Source organism: Elephas maximus, chromosome 6 (genome assembly GCF_024166365.1).
Source record: "Elephas maximus indicus isolate mEleMax1 chromosome 6, mEleMax1 primary haplotype, whole genome shotgun sequence".
NCBI lineage: Eukaryota > Metazoa > Chordata > Mammalia > Proboscidea > Elephantidae > Elephas > Elephas maximus.
Window position 1 is genome coordinate 32,997,412 of NC_064824.1, and position 27,314 is coordinate 33,024,725.

Sequence of the window (27,314 nt, forward strand, 5' to 3'; positions counted from 1 at the left end):
TCTCTCTTCCCCGTCTCTGCTTCCCAGCTTGCTTGTTTAATCTCTTTTCTATCTCAAAAGAGATTGACTGACTCAAAATATACCCTACACCAATCCTGCCTCATTAACATAACAAAGAACCCATTCCCAAATGGTCTTATTACCACAGGCATAGAGGTTAGAATTTACAGTATATATTTTTGGAGGATACAATTCAATCCATAACATCATGGGTAGCAATAGTACCTATTTTGCTGGGATGTTTTAGTAGGGATTAGATAATTCATATAAAGTGCTTAACATAGTAACATAGTGCCTGACATTAAGTAAGAGCTCAATCAACTGCAGTTGCTATTATAATTTTGATTAAAACTATGATTATGACTATTAGTACCATCTGCCTAGCCACAGCGTTGGAGATGCTGATTCAGTGTATACAAAACCTCCATTAATTATCTGGACAGTGGAGAGTTAGCAAGAGAATCTTGCCTGTTCACAATATTACTAAGAAGTCTGGGTCTCTTTTCGAGCCCTAGTGTATAGAGTCTTGTGAGTGTGGATGAATGAATGCTTGCTTGATGAATGAAATTATCATTCTGATACTAATTTCTCTTCATATTGAAACTGTTGTTGTCAAAGTTGTAACAGATCAAGGTTGAATATGGAGCCTACTGTTGTTTATCTTGTTCTTAAAATTGATCCCTGCTATAGGCTTGCTTCCTGTCATTTCTTCACACACAGTATTGTGGAGTGTCAAGCAAAAGTATAATCACTCAAGTTTTCTGTTACCTGGGGTTTCAGATATCAATAATTTCAGATTTCACATATGCACCAGCATCCCCAGCCTTTTCCCTCCAAGTACACAAAGTCTGATCCTCTACAGCAAAGCCCAGACCTAGACAAATCTGCAATGCATCCATCATCTGGAAGAAGGTCATGTAGAATAAGGAAATTCTTCCTGAAAAATTAGATTCAGTTTACACTGATTATTTTTCACTTTGGAAGTAAACATTGACTAGAGTATTGGCTTTAAATGAATCTACTATAAATAGATTTTGCACCCCTATTTATCTCCATAAAATTTCATTAAGGTTCAAAGTCAGCATACATTTGTTATTGTTGTTGTTGTTTTGGCAATTTAACATCCCTAGAAATGATTAGAGCAAGTATGAAATATTGGTAAAGTTATGTGTCTCCTCAGATTGTGTAAGCTTGAAGTTACTACAGCTTGGGCTCCTACAAGTTGCACCTTTTCTTTTCTGCCAACATGTCTTTGGGTCACATCTTTCTCTATATCAAGAACCTTTCTCAGAAGCTCTTCTTTGCCACCCTGCCCCTCCAGCAGCCTATTCGTGACATGCACATGACACCCAGCAGCCACTGGCATCACACCTTGGCTGGTTGGTTCTCAGCAGGTCCTCATTCCAGAGATCACCTCCTCTGTGCCCTGGATCACTGTCACTGCTGCTTCAGTGGACCATCTTACCCTTCATCACTGCTGCTTCTGCAAGAGCCACAATAGCTCCAAGGTCTAGGCAATGCAGTTTTTGGGTTCTCAGAGGAAAAGGGATAAGGAGATGAATTCCAGTTTCCCAGCGAAGAGTTGCGGGACTGTCTCCTAATAATGGGTGTAGCATGCCTGTCTCTGTCTTTCTCTGGGCAGCCATAGCAGCAGTAGTCATAAAGGCTCTGGCTCTTCCACCAACTTCTGGATTTAGTGGAAGCTGAGTAACACAACTTGTAAAATACATGGGAGTTAATACTCCACGGGATGAACACTGATCAATGGGAACGTTATCTCAGCAGGAGCTGGCATAACAGTGGCTCTCCTTTCTTCCCCCGCTTCCCTCCTCATGAATAGCTCTAAGGTATCTGATACCACATGGCCTGTCTGGAAGATGTTGTGTGTGACCAAGCAACCAGTTGTGTTTACTTGTGAGGTTGAGGCCAAGTTGGTGACACGCTACCTTATATTTGCTTCCCCTCCTTTCCTGCTTCAGTTCTTTTTTATCCTCACTCTTGCCACCCTGAAATTGCACCTTTTTGTGTAAAAGCTTTGCCGTAGTCTCTGTTTTCTAAGGCATCTATGCTAAAACAGAGGCCATCAGCTAAAGTTATCCAACTATCCAATAGATTTCTTTTTGATGTCTGAGTACCTGGCTAAAATTCAGGGGAAAATACTCATGAGTGTCTGCCAAAAATATTATAGAAGGAAATCTTTCATCACACAGATGGCTGGAACAGATAATCACTAAGAGCTCTCCCAATTCTAAGACTCCGTTTCTGTGAAGCACTGTTTAAAGAATTTCCTAATTGCCCAGACTAATCTTAGAACTGAGTTTGGGATTTGTATGAAATCTCTTCAGTGAGCATTAGTCAGCACAAAAGACATGCTGGGAAAACAACTTCTTGTGGCAATATAGGAAAACAGTGTTTTACTGGGAACCCTAACCTAACCTATATGAGAAAGCACTGAATTCTCTACAAAAGAAAAACAAGCAAAGTAAAAGAGAAATTTTTGCCCTATAGGCTGTACATGCTCTCTTGGGGATTTATTATGGTTTAGCCCATTTTATCATGTACAGCTAGACAAACATGTATTTTTTATTTTTAGTCAATCCTGGCTGAGTTCCAGAATGAATCGTCATGTTCTGAGTACATAAACCTGATTACATAAATTTGCATTTCTACCGTAGCTTCTCCATCAGCTCTGGCCAGCAACAAGTGTTGCTGGGTGCTGCCTTGTTGTCAAACATTGAGAGATAACTGCCTTCCTAGAGGAAGAAGCTGCCTAAGTATACAACTTGGCCAAGTGGTGCCGGGAGCTGTCTTAGTTATCTAGTGCTGCTATAACAGAAATACCACAAGCAGGTTTCTTAACAAAGAGAAATTTATACTCTCACAGTCTAGTAGGCTACAAGTCCAAATTCAGGGCATCAGCTCCAGGGGAAGGCTTTCTCTCTCTGTCGGCTCTGGAGGAAGGTCCTTGTCATCAATCTTCCCCTGGCTAGAAGCTTCTCCATGCAGGAAACCCAGGTCCAAACGACAGGCTATACTCCTGGCACTACTTTCTTGGTGGTGTGAGGACCCTTGTCTCTCTGCTAGTTTCTCTTTTATATCTCAAAAGAGATCGGCTCAAAACACAACCCAATCTTGTAGATTAAGTTCTGCCTCATTAACATAACTGCCACTAATCCCATCTCATTAACATCATAGAGGTAGGGTGTACAATACAGAAGAAGATCACATCAGATGACAAAATGGTAGATAGTCACACAATACTGGGAATCATGACTTAGCCAAGTTGACAGATATTTTGGGGGGACACAGTTCAGTCCATGACAGGAGCCAAAACTATGAGATGCTAATTATTTGGGTAATTCTGAGAGCATCCTTGGACTCTTACAGGGTGGAGACTGTGGTGAAGGAGTCCAGGTCCGCAGCCTTTCCTGTGTGGTCCACAATGGTTCAATCTCTCACACACCGCTACGTGTAGACGATGCATTGTGTGGAGAAATGCCCTTTCAAGACAGCATCATGAAGCAGCTGTGTTCTGTGCCTTGCCCAGGTATACAACTCTGACAACTGGAAGTACCTTCCATGTGGTCCCCTTATTATTTTTTCCGTGTTATCTTTATTCTGGAGAAGCTCAATCTCATCTCTTAATTAACTTTAATTCATGTTTAATTGTGGTTATCACTTTGGAATATACCTACTGCTTCAATGGAGACAGAGCGTGCAAGAGAAAAAAAAAACATTAGAGACTGAAGACCTAAGTTAGAACCTTGTCTCTACCACTTCACTGGTGTTTTACCTTGGGCATATAGTCCAGCCCCTTTAAGTAGTGCTTTCTTCATCTAGAAAATACGTTGGCATTACCTGCCCTGTCAGTACCTACACACTGGCCAGCACTCAAAAATATGGTGGCTGAATCCATGGGTAGATAAATGCCTAGATGATGGCGTGTGGGAAAAAGTAAGGTCATGGGTTTGTGAAAACACTCTGTAAATAGTAAAGTTCTCTGTAAATGTGAAGGTTACATAAAATGTATGAGTTTTTTGTCATTGTTGTTAATTCTAACACAATTTAATCTATATAAAAAAATATAGCATAGGTTTAATGTGGCTAATATATCCTTATAATTTGGTGTGCATGTACACACACATATACACAGATATAAATACATAAACATATATATTTACATGTGTGTTTTTATATATACACACATATATGTATGTATGTATTTAAAGTATTAAATATTCTTTAGGCCAAAAGATACTTCATTTTGATGACCTACTTATTCTCTTTTATGTGGTTTCTGTGAACATCCATTGTTACGCTGATCTTTGAAAACTGGGTTACTATAATCTTTACCTCTCCCTTTAAAAAATGTTATTCTCACTGGCAGACACATAGTATTCCCTAGACATGACTGCAGTCTAGATCTAGTTTTGGGTACTGTCTTTTTAAAGAAAATTGAATCATAAATTACTGTAGCATTCTTAGTGCCTTCTAATAGGGAAATTGGTTAAAATAGAATGTCTAGTGTCTGAAACCTGCCTATATCACTGCACCACAATCACAATCTCTGTGTGAATTCTGTCCGTGGAAATGTTGCCAAGTCTTGTTTCAATGCTGTTTTCCCTCCCCTTCGTTGCACCACCATCCAGGAGACTGCCATTTAACTCAGTGGTCAGAGTGGAGCACGTGTGAATTAACCTGCATCGATGGAAGAAGCTTTGAGTCTATGGGCCGCCAATCTAGGTCACGGACATTTATAATTCAGTCTTTTGAGAACCAACACAGCTGCCCCCAGCAGGCTCTAGAAACACGCCCTTGTACAGGTACCAAGAGCACTTTTCAGTTCTTTTGCCCCTGGTAGATTAATTTTTTTTTTTTTTTTTTGCGATGTAATAGAAATAGTGTCCTATCATTTCCTTGCAGGAGGCAAGTGTTATCACTACACGTGGAAAACAAGTCTTTGGGACAATAATGAGCGAACTGTGTGGTGCCAACGTTCAGATGGCATTAACGTCACAGGTATTCCTTCCTAAGACTCATGTAGGCACTTCAGAAAGTTCTCTGAGTATTGCTATTTGTGAGAATTAGCTTACAAATTATAAGCAAAGGATGAGTGGGTGGGTGGTCTTTGATAATCTTCATGGCAAACTGGCATTAGATCTTTGCATCTTGGAAAGCAAACAATTATTTCAAGATTCATAATATATCAGACGAGTTAAATAAAGAAAGACACCAAAACACAATAAAATTTCCTTAAAAATCATGATCTGAGACAAATGCAAAAGACAATGGTCACTAAAATTTTAAATCAGGTATCTTATCAGTAAAAACTTTTTGATAATACACCTCAACACATTGTATTCCTATACTACTGTGCTAACTTCTAAAGCCTACATGTAAATTTAAATTAAAAGAATTGATAAAGGGCATTTTTTAAATTAAAATATCACCATATTTGTTATTGAGCCCTGGTGGCACTGCGGTTAAGAGCTATGGCTGCTATCCAAAAGGTCAGCAGTTCAAATCCACCAACTACTCCTTGGAACCCTATGGGGCAGTTCTACCCCGTCCTTCCTATAGGGCCGCTATAAATTGGATCTGACTCGATGACAATGGGTAACAGGTATATTTGTTATTAGTGCAAAAACTTTTTGCTGTAAATTATGGAAGCTTGTATGCACATGCTGGAAGCTTAGTTTTTGAATATTTTGCTAATCATGATTATTACTATCTACATACACAGTATAGACTGAGGGAAAGTTTCCTCATTCATGACGGTTACTGCCATGTAATTGAATAAATGGCCTTTTCACTAATTTTAAAGTTTAAAGCTTTTTCTTTTTATGCCTTTTTATTAGCGTAGATTTAAGTCTTTGTTTTTGCATGGTACTGCGACTGATTAAGAGCTTATCCTAGGGGTGGAAGAAGTGCCTATAGGAATAGAAGAATTGTCAGCTCTGCCGTATCCTTGTTCCTGGATTCTAAGTGTTCCCTGTAAACCATTTACAATAATATATTTAGCTACTTGCCCATTTTGTGAGTTGTTGTTGTTGTTAGAACCAGACAGCCTATAAACCTGCCTCGCCAGAAACCCAGAAAACGTCCTACTCTGCAGTATGCCAAGAAGAAACTAGCTGGTGCCCCAAGCAGATTCTCTGCATGGACCTTTTCCTCGGCCTGTGTCGTGCACTTAGATACTAAGCTATAGCCATGGTCGTCTGACGAATGAGCTCAGGTCTCCAATATCAGTGCATCTACTAAATATTATTAAAACTTAGCTCTCTTCTTAAAATTTAAACAGAAGTATTTAATAAACTACAGAAGTTCTAATATTTTCTCCCCAGTTCCCAAGAGATCCCCCTCTAGGGGTGCATACATTTTACTTTAGAGATCACAAGTTTGAAGAGTGGAAAACACCCCTCTCAAAATAATTTGTAGCAATGGGCCTGTGTGGTTACTGACACATTAATACCTATATCGTCAATTTCACACCTAGGTGCTAATTCTGGGTTAAAAGTTAGGGGGGATTGATTTTCTGTTTGTGTGGATTATTTGTTTCATTTTTGAGGTAATGATGACAGTGAAGCTGCTTTATTCCAGAGGGAATGCAGGTCTCACTGCCCTTACTCTGCCTTAGGACCAAAGTTTTTTGCTAGCTACGTAATTACAAACTATAACTAGTTGACAATTATAATATTGTACGTAGTACTGGTCTGTAAATATAAACCCCCCCCCAAAAAAACTTGTTGCCGTCGAGTCTATTCCAACTCATAGTGACCCTGCAGAACAGAGTAGAACTGCCCCATGGGGTTTCCAAGGAGTGGCTGATGGATTCGAGCAGCCAACCTTTTGGTTAGTGCTAAGCTCTTAACTACTGCACCACCAGGGCCCCATACATGTAACCAATACTATATAAATACAGTTTAAATACTGCTCCACCATACTAAGTTCTGAGCCTAGGTTGCTCCTAAGCCGTTTCCCATGTCTCTAGCATTGCAAATCCAGGAAGGTAAGACTAGTATTTAGATGATTTTCTAATTATGGAGACATACATTTTCCCATCTATTTATTCAAAAATACTTACTGAGCACCTATACGTACTCTTTCAGATATTTGATTGCTTCTCCTAGAGCTTACATATTTGGTCTTAAAAATGTGTGTGCCTATCTTGTTGTGACTCTGTGTATGTGTGTGTATTCTGGTTAATATACATTAAGAATGTTACCAACATACAAAGTGTTTGATATTGTGATCCTGTGAATTGATTAGCGGCGTTCTCGACATTTGAGTATTGGAATCAGCCCTAGTTGGGGTATATGGGAGCTATAGAGAAACATACATCAAATGAGTATTGGAGCAGATATGTTTTCTGCCCCAGAACTTAAATTGAGGTTTCATCAGTTATTCTACTGATCCTGGCACTTGTACACTATGGCTTCAAGTACAGCCATATGATAGAGTCATATGGCTAACGAGCAGGTGTAAACGCCACACTCTAAGCGTCCTGTGTTAGAGCCTCCCGTCTCAAACAATACATCTGGGGGCAATCAATGACATGGGGTTGGTCCACACTGTTGGCAGGGAATTTAAAAAAGATAATACTGCTACAAAGTGGCCAGTATCAGAGAAGAAGAAGAAGAAAAAAAACCCAGCAAGGTTTAAAAATATTTATCGTAGAGAAAGCTACAACTGATGATGGGATTTGCTTTGTAGGAGGCTGCCCCCCTCAGGCACGCCCTGCTGCTATCCATCAGTGTAACCCAGCCTGCAGAAAACCTTTCTCCTACTGCACACAGGTGAGTCGTGGGTTGGAACCTTCTGCAGGTGTTTTAATTGCTGTGTTACACATGTGCTATTGTCTGTTCTTCTCCAGTCTGCTACAGCCCAAGCAGCAATTCTGTGTGCCCACGATACCATCTAGAGGCATGTGCAGGAGAAATCTCAGCTATTAAAAATTTCTTTTCAGGGACCAGTGTTCATGTAAACCAGTCTTTTTACTACAAGTCTTTCAATAGCCAAAATCTGTCTTTCAGATGTGTAATTTATATTAGGTCTGTTTACCAATATGTGTTCTCAGTTGGTTTATTCCTTCTATTTTTAAACTGCCATACATTTCAACTATTTCAAAAGATATTTTTAAATGCATGTTCATATTTTCTAAGTGTTGTTTAGTAAAATTGATTATACTGTGATTACCATAGTGAGAGCAAATGTTTAGTTAATTTTAAAGAAGCTGACTATATGACTTGGATTGAAAACAATTATATGTATATACATATATATGCAACATATGTAGTGTTTTCTAGTCAGTGGCACTCATAGTGGGCAATGCATATATAATTAATGCATATATGATTAATGCATATAAAAAAGCTGTGTCCCATTTCTTAAAGAAACAGGTTTCTTTTTATAGTGTGTTCATTCCAAAAATGATTTCCTTGAAAATAATTCAAGCATTCAGTACTAGTTTATGGTTCTTCTACTTCAAGACTGGTTAAATTCTTTACATAGAAAAGCCAGTGACTAGGTATACAGAGGCATAAAGAGGGAAAAGAGACAATGAGCAACAACTTCACTTAGGTTAACAGTGTTTGCAAAATGGAAGTTGTAGCTTTCCACCAACTCTCTGGAGGCCCTTTTTAATAAAACACAAACTACTTTTTTCCTTGAACCTTTGGCATGTGTGACTGTTTACAGCTTTTTTCTTAGACTGACAATAGAGAACTGCTAGAAATTCAAGCTGGGTTCAAAAGAGGGTGTGGAACAATGGATATCATTACTGATGTCAGATGGATCATGGTTGAAAGAAGAGAATGCCAGAAAGATTTTGTTTGTTTGTTTGTTTGTTTATTGTACTTTAGATGAAGTTTCACAGAACAAACTAGCTTCTCATTAAACAGTCAGTACACACATTGTTCTATGACATTGGTTAACAACGCCACAACATATCAACACTCTCCCTTCTCAACCTTGGGTTCCCTGTTACTAGCTTTCCTGTTCCCTCCTGCCTCCTAGTCCCTGCCCCTGGGCTGGTGTGCCCCTTTAGTCTCTTTTTATTTTATGGGCCCGTCCAATCTTTGGCCGAAGGGTAAACCTCAGGAGTGACTTCATTATTGAGCTGAAAGGGTGTCCGGGGACCATACTCTCAGAGTTTCTCCAGTCTTGTCAGGCCAGCAAGTCTGGTCTCAGAAGATGTTTACCTGTGTTTTATTGACGATGCAAAGGCATTCGACTGTGTGGATAATAACACGTTATGAATAACATTGCAAAGAATGGGCATTTCAGAACACTTAACTGGGCTCTTGAGGAACCTGCATATAGATCAAGAGGCAGTCATTCAAACAGAACAAGGGGATAGTGTATGGTTTAAAGTCAGGAAAGGTGTACGTTGGGGTTGTATCCTTTCTCAATACTTATTCAATCCATATGCTGAGCAAATAATCTGAGAAGCTGGACTATATAAAGAAGAACATGGCATCAGGATTGGAGGAAGACTCATTAACAACCTGGGATATGCAGATTACACAGCTTCGTTTGCTGAAAGTGAAGAGGACTTGAAGCACTTGATGAAGATCAAAGACCACATCCTTCAGTGTGGATTACACCTCAACATGAAGAAAACAAAAATCCTCTCAACTGCACCAATAGGCAACATCATGATAAACAGAGAAAATATTGAAGTTGTCAAGGATTTCATTTTACTTGGATCCACAATCAACAGGCATGGAAGTAGCAGTCAAGAAATCAAACGACACATTGCATTGGGCAAATATGCCGCAAAAGATCTCTTTAAAGTGTTAAAAGCAAAGATGTAACTTTAAGGACTAAGGTGTGCCTGAATTGTGGTGTTGGTGAAGAACATTGAATATACCACAGACTGCAGAAGAACAGACAAATCTGTTTTGGAAGAAGTATAGCCAGAATGCTCCTTAGAAGCAAGACTGGCGAGACTTCGTCTCACATACTTTGGACATGTTATCAGAAGGGATCAATCCCTAGAGAAGGACATTGTGCTTGGTAGAGTAGAGGGTCAGGGAAAAAGAAGAAGACCCTCAAAGAAATGGATTGACACAGTGGCTGCAACAATGGGCTGAGGCAAAATGATTGTGAGGGTGGCGCAGAACTGGCCAGTGTTTCGTTCTGTTGTACGTAGGGTCACTATGAGTGGGAACTGACTCAAGGGCATCTAACAGCAACAACAACAATAGAGGTGCACCTTGAAAGGATGGCTCTAATAGCTAAGTTTATGTAACTTTTCTTAATTAGGTCTCTCCGCTAAACACTGTGTAATACCTTCAGTTACAGTCAACTGAGAAATACCATAATAATTGTCCTTATAAGACACCTGTTACCTGTTGACTGAACTAGGAATAGGTTTTAATTATAACATGTGCTTTTTTATACCCTTTCCTTTTTTTTAAATTTTTATTGTGCTTTAAATGAAAGTTTACAAATAAGTCAGTCTCTCGTACAAAAATTTATATACACCTTGCTAGTTGCTCTCCCTCTAATGAGACAGCACATTCCTTCCCTCCACCCTATATTTCCGTGTCCATTCAGCCAGCTTCTGTCTCCCTCTGCCTTCTCATCTCCCCTCATACAGGAGCTGCCCACATAGTCTCATGTGTCTACTTGATCCAGGAAGTCCACTCCTTACCAGCATAATTTTCTGTCCTATAGTCCAGTCCAATCGCTGTATGAAGAGTTGGCTTTGGGAATTGTACCCTTTCCTTTTGTAGAAGACTAAAATACCCTGTTAAAGGGGCGGGGGGTTGGAGACCATGGTTTCAGGGGACATCTAAGTCAATTGGCATAATAAAAGCTATTAAAACATTCTGCATCCCACTTTGGAGAGTGGCGTCTGGGGTCTTAAACGCTAGTAAGCAGCCATCTAAGATGCATCCATTGGTCTCAGCCCACCTGGAGCAAAGGAGAATGAAGAACACCAAAGACACAGAGTAATTATGAGCCCAAGAGACAGAAAGGACCACATAAACCAGTGACTACATCAGCCTGAGACCAGAACTAGATGATGCCCAGCTACAGCTGATGACTACCCTAACAGGGAACACAACAGAGAACCCCTAAGAGAGCAGGAGAGCAGTGGGATGTAGACCCCAAATTCTCATAAGAAGACCAGACTTAATGTAATGGTCTGACTGGGACTAGAATGACCCTGGAGGTCATGGTCCCCAGACCTTCTGTTAGCCCAAGACAGGAACCATTCCTAAAGCTAACTCTTCAGACAGGGATTGGACTGGACTGTAGGATAGGCAATAATACTGGTGAAGAATGAGCTTCTTGGGTCAAGGAGATACATGAGACTACGTTGGCATCTCCTGTCTGAGGGGAAGATGAGAGGACAGAGAGGGTCAGAAGCTGGCCGAATGGACACGAAAAGAGAGAGTGGAGGGAAAGAGTGTGCTGTCTCTTTAGGGGGAGAGCAATTAGGAGTATATAGCAAAAAAAAAAAAAAGGTGTTCATAAATTTTTGTATGAGAGTCCAACTTGATTTGTAAACTTTCACTTGAAGTGCAATAAAAAATAAAAAAATAAAAATAAAAAAAATACCTTGTTTTGTAAAACTACCTGTTGTTCCTAAAACTCGTGTGTTCAGTCAAAAATTGATGACCTGTATAAGTTTAGGATTGACACAAGTGGCTAAATGAGGCTAGGACCTGTTCAGAAAATGCCAGATAAGGGAGCCCTGGTGCAGTGGTTAAGTGATACAGCTGCTAAGCAAAGGGTCAGCAGTTTGAATCCACCAGCCACTCCTGGAAACTCTATGGGGCAGCTCTACTCTGTCCTGTAGGGTTGCTATGGGTCAGAATCGACTCGATGGCAATGGATTTGGTTTAATTAAGCAAAGTCACAGAGATTCATAATCATATGCCTTTTTTTCCCACTATTCTCTATTGCCTCCGTGTTTGTTGGAGTAAGGGCAGTAATTTTCAATTTCACTTTCAGTGGCTTATAGAAATCCTTGTCTGTCATACCTTACCATAGTCAGCTTCCTGGGGAAGTTCATTGTACATGAAAATGACCAGGAATCTACAGACAAATCTGAAGGACACACGCTCACGATGCGAGCTAGGAATATGATGCAACATGACACAGCTTAATATGAGGAAGGATGACTTTAGAGAGAAACTGGGCTTCGCTCTCTTGGACGTGTGACTGTGGTGGTCTTTCTCTACCCTTTTACTCTCCTTGTCCACAAACCAAGCATATGAGCAGAGAGGGGGTACAGACAAGTTATAGTCAATGGTGGAAGGTGGTAGAGGCATTCAACAGCTGGGGTAGCAGCAAAGCTCAAAGAGAATATACCTCGAAGAAAGAACGTACGTATCCCCTTGTTTTGTTTCTCAGCAGGAAAGGGCATGTTGGAGTGAATGGTGTAGAGTGTCCTTAACATGCCTTAAACGTCTCTACGAGAGAGAAAATGATGCAGCTAATATACTATATTTGCAAAGAATTGTGATTTCATTTTTGGAAGGTGTCAGAATTGTAAACACATTAGATGATTTATTTAAGGGTAGACTTTGAAATTCAGAAAGATGCACTATTTATTGGATTTTCATCTTATTGGAAAATCATTTGCTGAAAACCCTAAGTTGCCATGATTATCCTGCACGTATTAAGTGACTCCAACATTTAAATTGTGCTTTTACATCTGCACAACTCACTGTGTAACCATTGAAAATATCTTTCACGCTGTAGGGCGGAGTCTGTGGTTGTGAGAAGGGCTATACAGAGATAATGAGATCAAACGGTTTCCTGGATTACTGCATGAAAGTACCTGACTCAGAGGATAAAAAAGCTGATGTTAAAAACCTTGCTGGAAAAAACAGACCTGTGAATTCAAAGATACATGATATTTTTAAAGGATGGTCTCTTCAACCCCTTGACCCAGGTATGTTTCAGTTATAAGAAGTGCAAACCTTCTTATGGGGAGGGTTTCAAATTTTGACCACGGCTCATGATGAATAGAGGGAAGGAGGAAAAGAGAAAGGAAGAGGCAATATGGTCTAGTTCAAGAGAGTAGAACTGACCCACAGGGTTTCCAAGGAGCACCTGGTGGATTTGAGCTGCCAACCTTTAGGCTAGCAGACGTAGCTCTTAACCACTACGCCACCAGGGTTTCCTCTCAATTTGAGTGTTGTGTAATATACCGTCCCCTTTAATGTAATATGTCCTCATGGAAGGTTGAGGATAACTCTGGCAACCCCAGTCTAGGAGGCACCGAGTTAAGTAACCAAAATATTATCCTTCAAAAATTTCTTTTAATTGTTCATTGTATCAGGAAAAAAAAATTAGCTTTTATAAATGTGAATTTGCTTAGATAATTGAAATGAAACTAAAAAATAGAACAGATTCTTATGGAACTTGCAGAAAATGTTCACAGAACCTATGTGGTTTGAGAACACTGGTGATGTGGTAAAAGCATCAATTTCAGAGGCCCATGTGATCCTATTCCAAGAAGAGAATTAGGGCGATATCTAAAACAAATGAGTGTCTAGATCCCTAAGTGAGGCCCTTAACCTTGAATCCATAGATGGACTTTGAGGATCTACCTAAAAGCTTAAGCAATCTTGTTTACGTGGATACGTGTGTGTGTGTGTGTAATCTGAGGAGAAAGTCTATAACTTTCATTATATTTTCCCAGTAGGAGTGTAAACTGGAACAACCTCTTAGGAGGACAATGAGGCAATATCGATGGGAGTTTTAATGTACATATATTTTTACCTAAAATTTATACCCTGGGTATTTATTATACAGATATATTATGTATCACTGAAAGAAGTATATAAATGATATTCATTATATGATTACTTTTAGGTACAAATGACTGGAGAAACCTAAATGTCCATAGATAGAATAATAGTAAAACAAAAATATGGTATAACTGTGCAATGGTATCTCATAATTAAAGAGAATAAGGTATACCTATCTTTGTAAACTGGTGTCCTTGGGTGATGCAAACAATTAATGTGCTCAGCTGCTGCTAACCAAAAGCTTGGAGGTTCAAGTTCACCCAGAGGCACCTTGGAAAAAAGACCTGGCAACCTACTTCCAAAAAATCAGTCCTTGGAAACTCTATGTAGCACAGTTCTACACTGACACACGTGGAGTCGCCATGAGTCAGAATCGACTTAATGGCAACGACACGTGGTTAACTTGCCTATCTTTATAAACTAGCATAGAAATATTTCCAATATACATTATTAAGTGAAAATCAAAATGAGTTAATATGAACCTTTTCTCTGTGTGTATGTGTGTGTGTGTATGAAAACCCTGGTGGCATAGTGGTTAAGAGCTACGGCTGCTAACAAAAAGGTCAGCAGTCTGAATCCACCAGACGCTCCTTGGAAACTCTATGGGGCAGTTCTACTCTGTCCTATAGGGTCGCTATGAGTCCGAATCGACTCGACGGCAACGGGTTTGGTTTTACGGGTGTGTGTTTGTGTCTGCACTTGTGTATATGTGTGTGTATGTGTGTATTCATCTGCTTGCACAAGCAGAAAAAGACTGAAAGGACACACAAGAACTTGGTAGCTGCAGTAGCTCCTGCGTAGGGAACTGAGAAAGGGCAACAGGAAAACTTATTTTTCAATATGTATCTTTTTTAACAGTTTGAAGTTTTATTGTATGCATTATGCTATTTTAAAAAGTTATATTCACTCTTTGTTAATGAACCACATGAGTGAATGAATGAACCATGAACTACATGCCTCTACACTGGGATTTAAAGCACTGTATCCTCTCAAAACTCTAACTCGATGAGGTTTTATGGGTAATGAGAAATAAGGTGCATGCTCACTCAGAGAAGGCTTTTTTTTTTTTTTCCCAACGAAACAAACCCAGAATAGGGAATTTGATCATTAGCGTTTCAAAGAGATCATAGTCAAAGCTTTGCTAAAAGTTTTATGACCATAGAACACATTATCACTGCATTGATGCTTCGCTCTAAAACCTGATTGTGGCTTGAAAATGGCCTGTAAGCAAAAAGTAGAATTAAAAAAAAAAAAGTTGCCATCCAGTTGATTCCAGTAGCCATAATATAATTGAAAGTAATTGTGATTTTACTCAAAGCAAGTGTTGTTTACAATGTATTTTGATTGTTTTTCATGCCATAGAAGGCTTTAGAAAAAGATGCTGATATTTGTATTTTGGTCCTGTAGTTAATTATATTCATGTAGCCAAAATTTTTTAGTATAATGAACCTTCTCTGTGTGCATAGCTTTCAGAAAAGGAAGCAGCTCCTTTGGGATGCTAAGGCATTGCCTTTGTCAGTCCAGTTCCAAGTTTAGTTAGCTATGTGCTCACATAAAATAGAACAAAAACATTAGATTAACTCAGTTTTCTATCATTTACCAAAAAAAAGACATTCATTCAAGCTATATCTTACATAGTAATAGTCACAAAATAGATTAGAATATTTTCATAATCTATGTTACTTAACTCTAGAAGACACCAAATCCAAAATAACGTGTGCAGTAGTTTAGGGAATTGATTAACCTGTTTGGTCATGTGGCCTTTGTTCACCCTACATCATTCAGAAAGTAGAAACCAAAAACAAAACACCCAAACCCATTGCCATCAAGTGAATTCTGACTCATAGCGACCCTATAGGAGCAGCTGGTGGATTTGAACTAACAACCTTTTAGTTAGCAGCCAGGTTCTTAACCACTGCGGCACTTAGTTGCCTTTGCATGTGGAATTGTTTCTTAATTATAGTTTTGCTCTTTGTTCTTTTTTATGTTGTCCGAATGTGTTAGAATTCTTTTCTGTTGCACTTATATGACTATACACACATGAACGTAAATACAAAATAGCCTGGCAGTTAATTACCCAGCCCAACCCAGACCAAGACTTTATGAAACAATAATTACCAGTGTTTGTTTGACATTGTGGGAAAAAAAAATTGATTGATTATCTGATGTTTTACATTTTCACTTTTTTTTTTCCCCCTGACATTTGATAGCTATCACATATGGGTATTTCCATTTATGCTTATGACCATTTATGCAAGTCTCAGAATTCAGATGAGTAATAAAATGTTCAGCTAAACAACGTTTTAGTGCCATGCAGTTACAACCTATGTTTTTGAGTGTTGATTTGCTAAAGATCAAAGAGTAAAGCAAACTGTTTATATCTGCAAAAGTTCATGGAAGATGGTACTGGTCAGCAGTTCAAACCCACCAGCCACTGCGTGAGAGAAAGATGTAGCAGTCTGCTTCCACAAAGACTACAGCCTTGGAAACCCTATGGGGTAGTTCTACTCTGTCTTATAGGGTCGCTATGACTTGGAATTGACTTAATGACAATGGGTTAATGTAATTTAGAGCCTGTTTTTTCACAGAAATAATTGCTAGCAGGGAACCAAATTCCAGTGATGTTCCAGGAAAGGACCTTGCTAATTCCTGATTACATCTGGCCATTTACAAAGTATCCCAGAACATCACTAACATCTGCAGTGTAGTTGCAACTGGCTAAGAAGATGCTGAGACTCATTTCAAGTCCAGAACAAAGGGTCAACTTGCAGTTGTCAGACATGATGCTACTCACCCAAGTGCTGTAGACTTTCATACGCTAAGCTGGTTCTTTCATCTCTATTTTAAACAGATGGCCGAGTAAAAATTTGGGTTTATGGCGTTTCTGGTGGCGGTTTTCTTATCATGATTTTCCTAGTATTTACTTCCTACCTTGTTTGGTAAGTACTAATTAGTAAAAAGTTTATAGTCCATATTTTTATGGGTATCGTATTTACGACAAGAAAACATTTGTCAGGATCATTGACCATTGTAACATGACCTTTGTGGCCACAAATAATCTCCTCTGATAGAGTTGGGAATCCAGTGTTCCCAAATTGTTGAAATAGAATATCATTATCTTAATTGTGCTCATTTTAAAATTAACAAGATTCTTTTATTTCCTTTTCTAATAATATCCGAAGGTATAAAAACAAATCACTAGGCAGAGCATTCCCACTTAATTTGAGGAAAATCTTTTAGGTCAGTGGTTTTCAGCCCTGACTATACATTGGCATCTCCTGGACTCTTTAAATAATATTGATGCTTGGGTCCCACCCCTGAGAGATTTTGATTTAATTAGTGTCTGGTGTGGCCAGGTCATCTGTATGTTTAAAAGCTCCCAGGGAAATTCCTATATGTAGTCAAGGTTGCATTAGATAAATCGAGTTCTTAAATGACTGTCTTGACCAGTTAGATCGAATTGACTAGTTAGTTCAAGCATCCTGGTAATGCGTTCTAGATAGTAGAGACATGTTTATCTATGCTGACCAGCTATAAGAGAAATTTAACTGTCAAATCCAGAAACTCCATTTTTTAAGCAATTAATTCCTGACAACTGATTATTCTCAGAAGAATGATTAGTTTATTGTATAGAATATATTTTAGTTGGTGAGCTGCCCCTGCAACCAGACAGAAGTAAAAACATTTGAATGTTTTCAAATGTGTTAAGAATATTTTATTAGCATCCTGAGAAGAATTTTCAGTTCTTTTTTTTAATGAGAGTGTTACTTCATTTTTTTTCTCCACATAGAGCTATTTATAGTCATTGTCTGTCTCATAGACTATTTCCTTGAGAATTTTTACCCAAGTTTTAGTCTCAATTTAAACCCAGCCTTTGTATATTCAGCCTCACATTCTGTTTCTAAGGCTACACAGGTTTTTACATCTTTGCTCTTGGTCAGTGAAGTTGGTGAAGAAAATGAGATGGCCTTCATTCTTTCTGCCACCCATAAGTGATAGAAACTGAATCTCTAGAAATTGGATTTCTGTCCAGCTAACGTTTCCACAGTGTTACAGTGAAAAGCAACACCTGCAGTTAGTCATTCATCCTGTGATCAGGTGGTTTTATCCGTATTCATGTTTCCATTGATTAGTTGTTTTTTACATGTTGCCTATATCCTGTCTTAATGAGCAAATGTGAAGCTGAATGCTTTATATGATGTTCAGAATGATAGAAAGCATTTACCACCAGAAAGAATAAAAAAAGAGGGAAGGATCTTAAAGGGCAACACAGAGCACAAAGGTTTGACAGATGGGAAAGTGCTCTCAAAGCATGAGGCCGATACAGTGTATTTTAAATAAGATGATCAGCTACTCTATGAGCCTATAAAAGATGGATGAGCTCTAGCTGTTTGTAACCACGTCCCAAATTTAGACTCTATGGTTCCTTCTTCCCTCAAATATCTAAGAAAGTAAAAAATTAACATTTAGTAACAATCAGAAATTGGTAGTTTTTACATTTCTCCATTCCATCAAACATAAAAATCTATTAACCTTGACCCATCCCTTCAGTTATAAATATATATGGAGGCCCTTCTCTGTACAACTGTAGGGTCTGGAAATTAATTAAATACTTCACTAAATACCGATAACAAATGTAATTTTCTAGAGTTTTTTTTTTTAATATCAAGCATCAGTGGAATTTTTCCTTACTTTTATGGGACAAATTACATAAATATTCATGCACATTGTTTCTCATACCTATCTGGTTTACATCCCCAGTGCCAGGTCCTAATAATCACCCTCTAGGAGTCGTACAGAAACCCTGGTAGCATAGTTGTTAAGTGCTACGGCTGCAAACCAAAAGGTTGGCAGTTCGAATCCACCAGGCGCTCCTTGGAAACTCTACGGGGCAGTTCTACTCTGTCCTATATGGTCGCTATGAGTCAGAATTGACTCGACGGCACTGGGTTTTGTTTTTTGTTTTTTTTTTAGGAGTCGTACAGGACCCCTGATGGTGCAGTGGTTAAGAGCTCAGCTGCTAACCAAAAGGTTGGCAGTTCAAATCCACCAGCTGCTCCTTGGAAACGCTATGGGGCAATTCTGCTCTTTCCTATAGGGTTGCTATGAGTTGGAACTGACTCGACAGCACCTAACAACAACAACAGGAGTAACATAGTAAGCTCCATCCTTGGACTCAGGACACCTGCTTCCTTCAGCAGTTTATGGCCATTTCAGTCTTCCTAAAGCTTTGCTCAAAGTGATTATCCCCTTTCCTCCTCAGATGCCATCAGTGATATCCCCTTGACAGCAAAACAAAGCTCATCTTCCTGCTGCCTGGCCAGCCAACTAAAGCCTTCCACAATTTAAGCCTAGATAACCGTTTCTACTACATCTATTAGTTTCCTATATCCTAGATAGCCTGGAGTATTGTATAGACTGAAATATATAACAAGCCCTCATTTTCTCAGGGAGGAAAATAAAACATGTTTGCTTATTTAAAAAACTTCCATGGATTCAGATAAAATAGTAAATTATCTCCTCTAATAATTAATCCATGTGTTCAATTATACATTCTTAAAAATCCCTGAATATGTGTATTAATATTCTAATATCCTTATTTTTTCCAATTTCATATTTCATAAAAGTTTGACTCAAAGCTTGCATCTATCTTTGAGATCACTTTATTGGTTTAGTCCCTTTCTTATAATCAAATGCAGTTTTTCAGTATAATCATATCTATTTCCATTCAAGTTGTTTGATATACAGTACTTTTTAATACCTGTATATGCTGCTGTTTTCAGAAATTTTATCAAGACCCAAATACCTGTTGACATATATTAGGAAAGCTAGTCATTTTGTTGGTCTATGCATGGATATTCATGATCCACATTTTAAAAAAGCAAAAACTACTTTTTCTATTGTAAAGGTACCAACCAGTTACCATCAAATTGATTCTGACTCATGGAGACCCCAGGTATTTCAGTTCAGAATAGATTAGAACTATGCTCCGTAGGATTTTTAATGGCTGTGATCTTTCAGAAGTAGATCTCCAGGCCTGTATTCTAAGCCATCTCTGGGTGGATTTGAACTTCGGAACCACCAAAATTTCAACTGGTAGCCAAGTACTTAACTGTTTGCACTACCCAGGGTAATTCCTCATAATATGAAAGATGTTATAGGGGTTGGGAGAGAAGAAAAAAAAAAGCTTTTGTTAGGGCACTAGAGTCCTACCTTCTAATTCCCCAGGGAGGTGTCTGCTTCCATGGTTTACTACTTATATCTCATTCATCTAGAATGAGTTTTTCATCACTAGCTATTGGGTTTCTACCCGCTCTTCCCAGCCCAACTCAAATACCAAAAATTCTCATCAAATAATCTAGAATAGCTTGTCCATACCTCCCCTGTGACATTTACTCCATGCTGGTATTGTTATCTTTGTGTAAATACCTTCTTCCTTTACCAAACCCCAAGGTCTTTCTTTTAGGGAAAAGGGTAATGACTATGTTTCATTGATCATTTTATGAGAGTACAAGTTTGATAAATATTTATTGAACAAATGAATAAATGGATGGATAAATGAATGCGTTAATAAAAACAAATTTATTGCCCATAACGTTTAGAGAGAGACAAAATCAGAAGAAAAATGTTTTACATGCCAAACATCAAGTACTTTACATGGATTGTCTTATTTAGTCATCATGACAATCGAGTTAGTTATTGCTATTATCATTCTCATTTTAAACAGGTGTACTTGATCTCAGAAAAGCTAAATGACTATCTAAGGTCACCAGCTAGATAGAATCGACCCCCGGTCTGCCTGACCCTAGAGTATATGCTCTTTCTACCAGTCTTTCAGTCTCCACAATTTCTTTAGACTCAACGTAGTATAATAGCTTCGGCTTTTACATTTCTTAGAGGCTCCTCATCTCATAGGTAAAGTAAGGCGATAGACCTGGAAACAGACCTATTGATACCAAAACACATACCATTTGCTATTATGTACGAGCTGCCTAAAGAAATTCGAATAGATATTTTCACAGCATCTAATTCTATTAAATAGCTTGCAGGAGAGTGAGAGGATAATGGTTTCAGAGGTTTTATATTTTTCATCAAAATAGCAGGCTTAGAACGAGAGAACTGCTATAATATGTCAGGTCTTAGGTATATACTTTAGGTGAAAGCAATTTATAATAAAACTTGGAAATGCTTTTGCAAAAATACAGAAGAATAGTCTTCTTAAAGGCCACTTTGTTCAGGTGTAACCCTTTGTACATCTGCCATTAGTGTTCAGAGTTTCAGAAATAAAGATCCATGAGACAATTTAGTAGGGACAACCGTTGGGTGAGCTTGTAGTTAACCTAGACCTAGTACCTGGAAGACACCCAGATAATTGCATCCATTCTGCCCTCCCAGCACAACTCAGTAATGGGCTCTCATTCTTCCTAGGTCTGAGAGTGGGCCCCCCACTTCCACAGGCTCACCCCTCACAAGTAGCTGTCAAAACAAAAGACAAAGGCTTACGTCAAATTATTTAATGTCTACTGGCCTAGGAATGGGTCTTTGTGGCTTGAATTCAAAGGTGCTGAGAAGTGCCAGCACTTACCTGTCAGTCAACAGTGAGCTTGGGTTGCTAGTTTAATTCTTTTATCCTTTGCTAAAATGCAAATGACCCTGGAAGAGGTCACTAAGAGAGTGTCAATCAGTTGCTTCTTAAAGCCAAGGTTGCACAAGGGTTTTATCCTTCATGCCAAGTCTAATAGTGGTGGTGGCTGTCGAGAGCGCTCCATTAGGAAGAGTTATAAGGCTGCATCTCGGCTCAACAGGAAAGAAATGTGTGTCATGGATTAGGGATGTCTGCCAGGAGTGCAGGATGATTCCTGGTGGCTGTGGCTTATGTGCAAGTATTTGCGGGTCCTGATTTAGTGTGAGCAAGGTGATCACACCTTTCTTGATAACAGGTTTTGATAAGAATTGAGAAAAAGTGAGAAATATGTCTTATGGGAAAGAATGGATCCCAGTAAAGGAGAAAGGAACAGAAGCTGGGGACCCTAATGACAAGACTTCCAGTTGCTGGTTTTGCCCAGGGCAGTCCTGCCACTCAGCTCCTCCTCTTTGGATTCTTTTTATGTGGCCAGGAAGTTTTGCAAAGCCACAGCTACCCAGCAGAGCGCCACCTTATTCTAGAGATTGCTAACATTCAAGAGGAGGTTAATATCTTTTAAAATCCATAAAGGCTCACAAGTCTCACACATTTGTAGTTATGATGTTAGCATCTGTCATTGGAGAGGCTACACAATATGAAAGGATTCATATTAAATTAGGTCTTAATCTCAGTGATCCCAAATACACCCCACACCCTGCAAAGATCCAAGGCCTGTAGACTGGGGGACTACCCTATTTCTTCCAGAGGCTACACAGTGTTCATCATTCCATCATGAAAACCAGTATAAAAATAATCTGTGCATAGTTTGAGCCCAGCTCACAGAGGCTGGCCAAATTCAGGTGTCTCCCAGCCGATGTTATTGTCTCTCTTTAAAGACCCGGAAACCCCGGTGGCATAGTGGTTAAGTGCTATAGCTGCTAACCAAAAAGCCAGCAGTTCAGATCCACTGGGTGCTCCGTGGAAACTGTATGGGGTAGTTCTATCCTGTCCTCTAGAGTCGCTATGAGTCGCAATGTACTCGATGATAATGGGTTTTGTGGTTTGTTGTAAAGATCCATTCATCTCGATGCCTCCTCCCTCCTGCCCATTCTCAACCTCCCTACTACCCAAGGCTTGAGCTCTCTCACTTCTCTTTGACTAGTTAACCAAACCAAGCCAGCTGCCATCATATCAGTTCCAGCTCGTGGAGATCCCAAGTGTGTCAGAGTAAACTGTTTTCAAGATTGTAACTTTTCAGAAGCAGATCACCAAACCTTCCCTCCTTGGCACCTCTGAGTGAGTTTGAGCCATCAGCCTTTCAGTTAGTAACCCAGCACTTAACCAGTCATTTGTGCCACACAGGGAACCCTTTGCCCAATTAAAAAAATAAATAAATAAACTCGTTGCCATCCAGTCAATTCCAACTCATAGCAACCCTATAGAACAGATTAGAACTGCCCCTCAGGGTTTCCAAGGCTGTAATCTTTACAGAAGCAGACTGCCACATCTTTTTCCTATGGAACAGCTGGTGGGTTCAAATTGCCAACCTTTCAGTTAGCAGCCAAGCACTTTAACCACTGTGCCACCAGGGCCCATAGTCCTTGCAAATGCCAGTTAAGGGTAATTTGACAAAAACTCTGTTTAGAACCATCTACATGTCTTCCCTTCCTGCCCCCTCAAAAAAAAAAGAAGCAGGAAAGAGAGGCGAGGAGACCCCCCCTACTGGCATTTCAGCTCCACTTCCTTGTAATGTTGTTGACATTGAACCACCACCTCCACCACAGAGGATATACATACTATCATTTCTTGGCTTTTCCAGCTATTCTTTGTGCAACTCCTTTAGTCCCTTCAAGTGCTGTGGATTAGAGTGCTCTCTCAGGTCCCCCTTTCAGGCTGGGTTCATTCTCTGTGCTAGAGTCGGGGCCCAAGAAAATAATCAGAACCACTGGAATATACACGTAAGATAAATGGAACGTTATTCAGATAATCATGCAATAACCCTTCTGAGAACTGGAAAGGACCTGAGAAGCAGGAAATCTGAGGCTGAAGATTCCTCTGCAAAGAATCCTAAGTCATTTTTGTGCCTTCCCTTGGCTCACCTGCCGCCCATGTGCTGTTGTTGTTAGCGGCTGTCCGTGCCCCAGCTGGCTGTTGATCCTGCACCATCCCATGATCAGCGTGATCCATAGGGTTTTCACTGGCTGATTTTTGGAATTATATCACCAGACCCTTCTTCCTAGTCTGTCTTAATCTGCAAAAAACGCCACTGAAACTTGTTCGGCATCATAGCGACGTGCAGGCCTCCACTGACAGAACGGTAGTGGCCAAACATGAGGTGCATTGACCAGGAATCAAACCCAGGTCCTCCGCATGGAAGGCAAGAGTTCTCCCACTGAACCACCGCTGCCCATGAGCAGCAATCAGCAAATCGCCAACACACATGCCCTGCTTGGTCCTGGGAGGGGAGTCGTGGATACGGTCTCTGGTTCCTTTTAGTGCTTGTTTTGTTTCATTTTGTTTTGTTAGATCACATTTTATTTATCTCTTTAGCGTCTATAATTTGCTACCAACATCAAATCACATTAATTTTTCTCCTTGAATTAGAACTTGAGCATTTTAAACTAGGTAATTTTCTCTATTACCATTTTAATTTTATCAAGTTTTTTTTTTCTTTCACTGTGGTAACATTTACATAATATAAAATTCACCTTCTTTACCATGATGCTAAGTGAAAAAAGCCAGACACAAAAGGCCAATATTGTATGATTCTATATATATGAAATATCAAGAAGAGGTAAATCCAGAGGGACAGAAAGCAGGTTAGTTGTTGTCAGGGAACGGGGAGAGGGGAGAATGGGGAGGGACTGCTTATGGGTCTGGGGTTTCCTTTTGGAATAATGGAAGTATTCAGGGGGTACACAGAGGTGGTGGTTGTACAACATTGTAGGTGTTACTAAATGCCACTGAAACGTACACCTTCAAGTGTTTTTCATTTAAATTAACTCGAAGCGTAAAAATTAGTTTATACACACAGACCAAAAATAGTCTCTACCAAATGCCAAATTAATAACTAGATAAGGAGCGAGTGCAAGTAAGAGATTGAAAACATGCATCTGTATGTTAGACTCGCTTAGAATCCAGACTGTGCTGCTCACTCAGTCACGTGAGGGAAGGTAATCAACCTTTCCAGTCCTTATCTGGAGTCTCTGGGTGGTGCAAACTGTTAATGTGCTTGGCTACTGCCTGAAAGGTTGGAGGTTCGAGTCCACCCAGTGTCACCTGGGAAGAAAGGCCTGGCAATGTACTTTTGCAAAACCAGCCACTGAAATCTCTATGCAACACAGGTCTACTCTGACATACATGGAGTTGCCATGAGTTGGAACTGATTCGATGGCAACTGGTAAGTCCTTATCCATAAAGTAGTAGCTCTGGGATTTATTGAGATAATTTATTTAAAACGCTTAGCACGAGACTTGTACTTAGCATGCATCCAATAAATAGTAGATGTTACAGTAGAATATATATTATAGAAATTTGGCAATGACAGGGAGAGAGATCACTCCCTACTGGTGAGGACAGCCCAAAGAGAGCTGAGCTAAGAATAGCAAAGCAGGGCACTAACGAGGGAAGGGTTCAAACTGTAAATATTCATAAATGTAAGCTGAGAGTCACAAGAAACAGGGCTTGCAGTGCAGAGTGTTTTGCCTCAGACCTGGGCTGTGTGGTTGTGGAATGTTGTTCAACTGCAGCCTCTCTCTGGGCAAGAGGGAAAAGCAGCCCTCCCTGACCTGAGGGAAAGCAGCGTACAGGTGAGAATGGCTTTGCCTGCAGCAGAATCAGAATCGGTGAAATTGTTCTGACGGAGACTCTGGTGACTTGTCAGCTACATGTCAGCTTTCAGGCCAGGGCCAGATTTGTGTTTATTTAAAAACAAACAAAAAAACAAGAAGAGTGTAAAGCAAGGAAGCTTGGCTACTCTGCCTGTTTGTGTGGTTAATCACTAGCAATTCGGAGGTTGCAGTAGTTTAGCATTAGTGATCAGCAGATGTCCACATTACTGTCTGTCAGCAAAAACAAGGATGGAAAATAGCTCCTCTGCCAAGTTCAGTGTTTCCACTAAGCCATTTTTAAGCTTTTCAAAAAATGATGCTTTCCTCCTTAATACGGATATTCAAAACAGAAACCTACAAGTCGTAAGAAAAGACTCTTGTCATCTAACCATTCGGATTTCTATACCATAAAATTGTCATTGTCAGAAAAAACAAAGCTCTATGAATTTTCTTTGTCTGAGGAATTCTTTTCCCTTTGCAGCAAGAAGCCAAAACCACATCAAAGCACACCTCCCCAACAGAAGCCTCTGACCTTAGCCTACGACGGAGACTTAGACATGTAACCTGAAAAAGAAATCCAAATGTAGACATCGACTGCCTTAACCGCTTTCTCTTTTGTAGCTCTCAGACTTCTCAGTTTTTTGAGGAATCTCATGATGTGATATACTGGGCAGAATGCAAATATTGCAAAAGTAATTTTGCCTCAACTTCTTGGACATGGAGTCAAACATCATTAGGTCTGCCATTTTGTTTTCAAGTTGTTTGTGGGTGTGAGTGTTTAATTTTTTGGTTTTGCCAAGAGACCTGAAAACCCTTCTCTTCCTGTTTGAAAATGGGAGGAAGAAACCATGATGGAATTCCCACAGACTTGAGTAAACTTTATCTTCAGCAGCATGATGACAATCCGGAGGAAATCCAACCAAGGCATTTACTGTAAATGACAAGTCTAACACTGCATCGTTACGCACTATATTAGTGCACATTTTTATTCTTCCCATACTTCAACACTAGGTTTTCTAGGGTCTACATTGGTTCAGAAACTTTCCAGTTGGATTGCCTATTTTCATGAACACAGAGAGAATGGGTTACCATTTCAGAAATTCTCTGAGTTTTTACCTTTAAATATCGTATTTTATTTTGTAGCTAGGGGTGGATGGCACTTCATGGGTGGGTTGTATCTATTAAAAATAATAGAGTGTGCTTAATGGCTGGACTAGATGAAAGCTAGGTGACTACTGAATGAAGCGCGTATTGAATGTTAGGGGTGTACAATTGCAGTAGGTGGTGGCTATGTTGGAGGATGAGGTAGATCATTGGAGTACTAAAATTGCATATTAACAAGAACTTAGCCACGTACGTATAGCATTAGCCACACACAGTTGTAATTCAGTTTAATGATGACAAACTCTGCTTTTGTAATTTCAATTTTCTTATCTGAATATTTATAAATTCTTTTTTTGAATTTAATTATCTGACCTCATTTAATACACATCGAACACTGATCCTGTTTGTAGAAAGTCTTGCTTTTATAAGGTTTCAATTATTATCTAAAACAATGCATTAAAAAGCTGAGACTGTTTTATGGAGATAATTGTTTGTAATCATAGGTGTTGAAAGAAAGAAGGTGCCATCTTGTGGTATTGACTTGTATTTCTAACAAATAAAGTGCTCAAGAGACTGAAACATTGGCTGCTCTAGATTTATTGACTTCAGAGTGCCCTCAGAAACAGTTTTAAACTCTGTTTTTGTGTGTGTGTTACTGTTTTAGAGTTGGGAAACTGAAATCCCTGACAGAGTAAAGGAACCTTGTCCTGGGTTCTTACCCCTATCGGGTACACTGTGAAATAGAGCCAGACACAATTACATGGAATAGATTTTGAAGAATATTTAAAATTCAGACAGTAAGGAACAAACCACTGTAATAATGCAAACATTGATATGCAAATAACCTGAGAACCTGGAAATGTTAGAAATGTGATACAACAGGCAGGCTATGATTCCATTAACCATTTCACAGATAAGTGAGCCCTTCAACAAACTGATTTTATCCAGTGGCACCATGTTTTGACAAGAAAAAACGTGAAC

At 39.4% G+C, this 27,314-nt stretch overlaps 1 protein-coding gene across 1 annotated transcript in view; it reads left to right on the plus strand.

The window, feature by feature from the left end:
* The window catches only part of THSD7B (thrombospondin type 1 domain containing 7B), a 989,424-nt gene extending 963,612 nt beyond the window's left edge, over window positions 1-25,812 (plus strand). Inside the window, exons 22-28 of the mRNA XM_049889254.1 lie at window positions 3,388-3,547; window positions 4,650-4,823; window positions 4,924-5,019; window positions 7,714-7,796; window positions 12,721-12,913; window positions 16,627-16,714; window positions 25,711-25,812. Of these exons, the coding sequence (XP_049745211.1) occupies window positions 3,388-3,547; window positions 4,650-4,823; window positions 4,924-5,019; window positions 7,714-7,796; window positions 12,721-12,913; window positions 16,627-16,714; window positions 25,711-25,792 (876 nt within the window). The 3' untranslated portion in view covers window positions 25,793-25,812. The remainder of the gene's footprint in view (window positions 1-3,387; window positions 3,548-4,649; window positions 4,824-4,923; window positions 5,020-7,713; window positions 7,797-12,720; window positions 12,914-16,626; window positions 16,715-25,710) is intronic.
* Window positions 25,813-27,314: the final 1,502 nt, after the last annotated feature.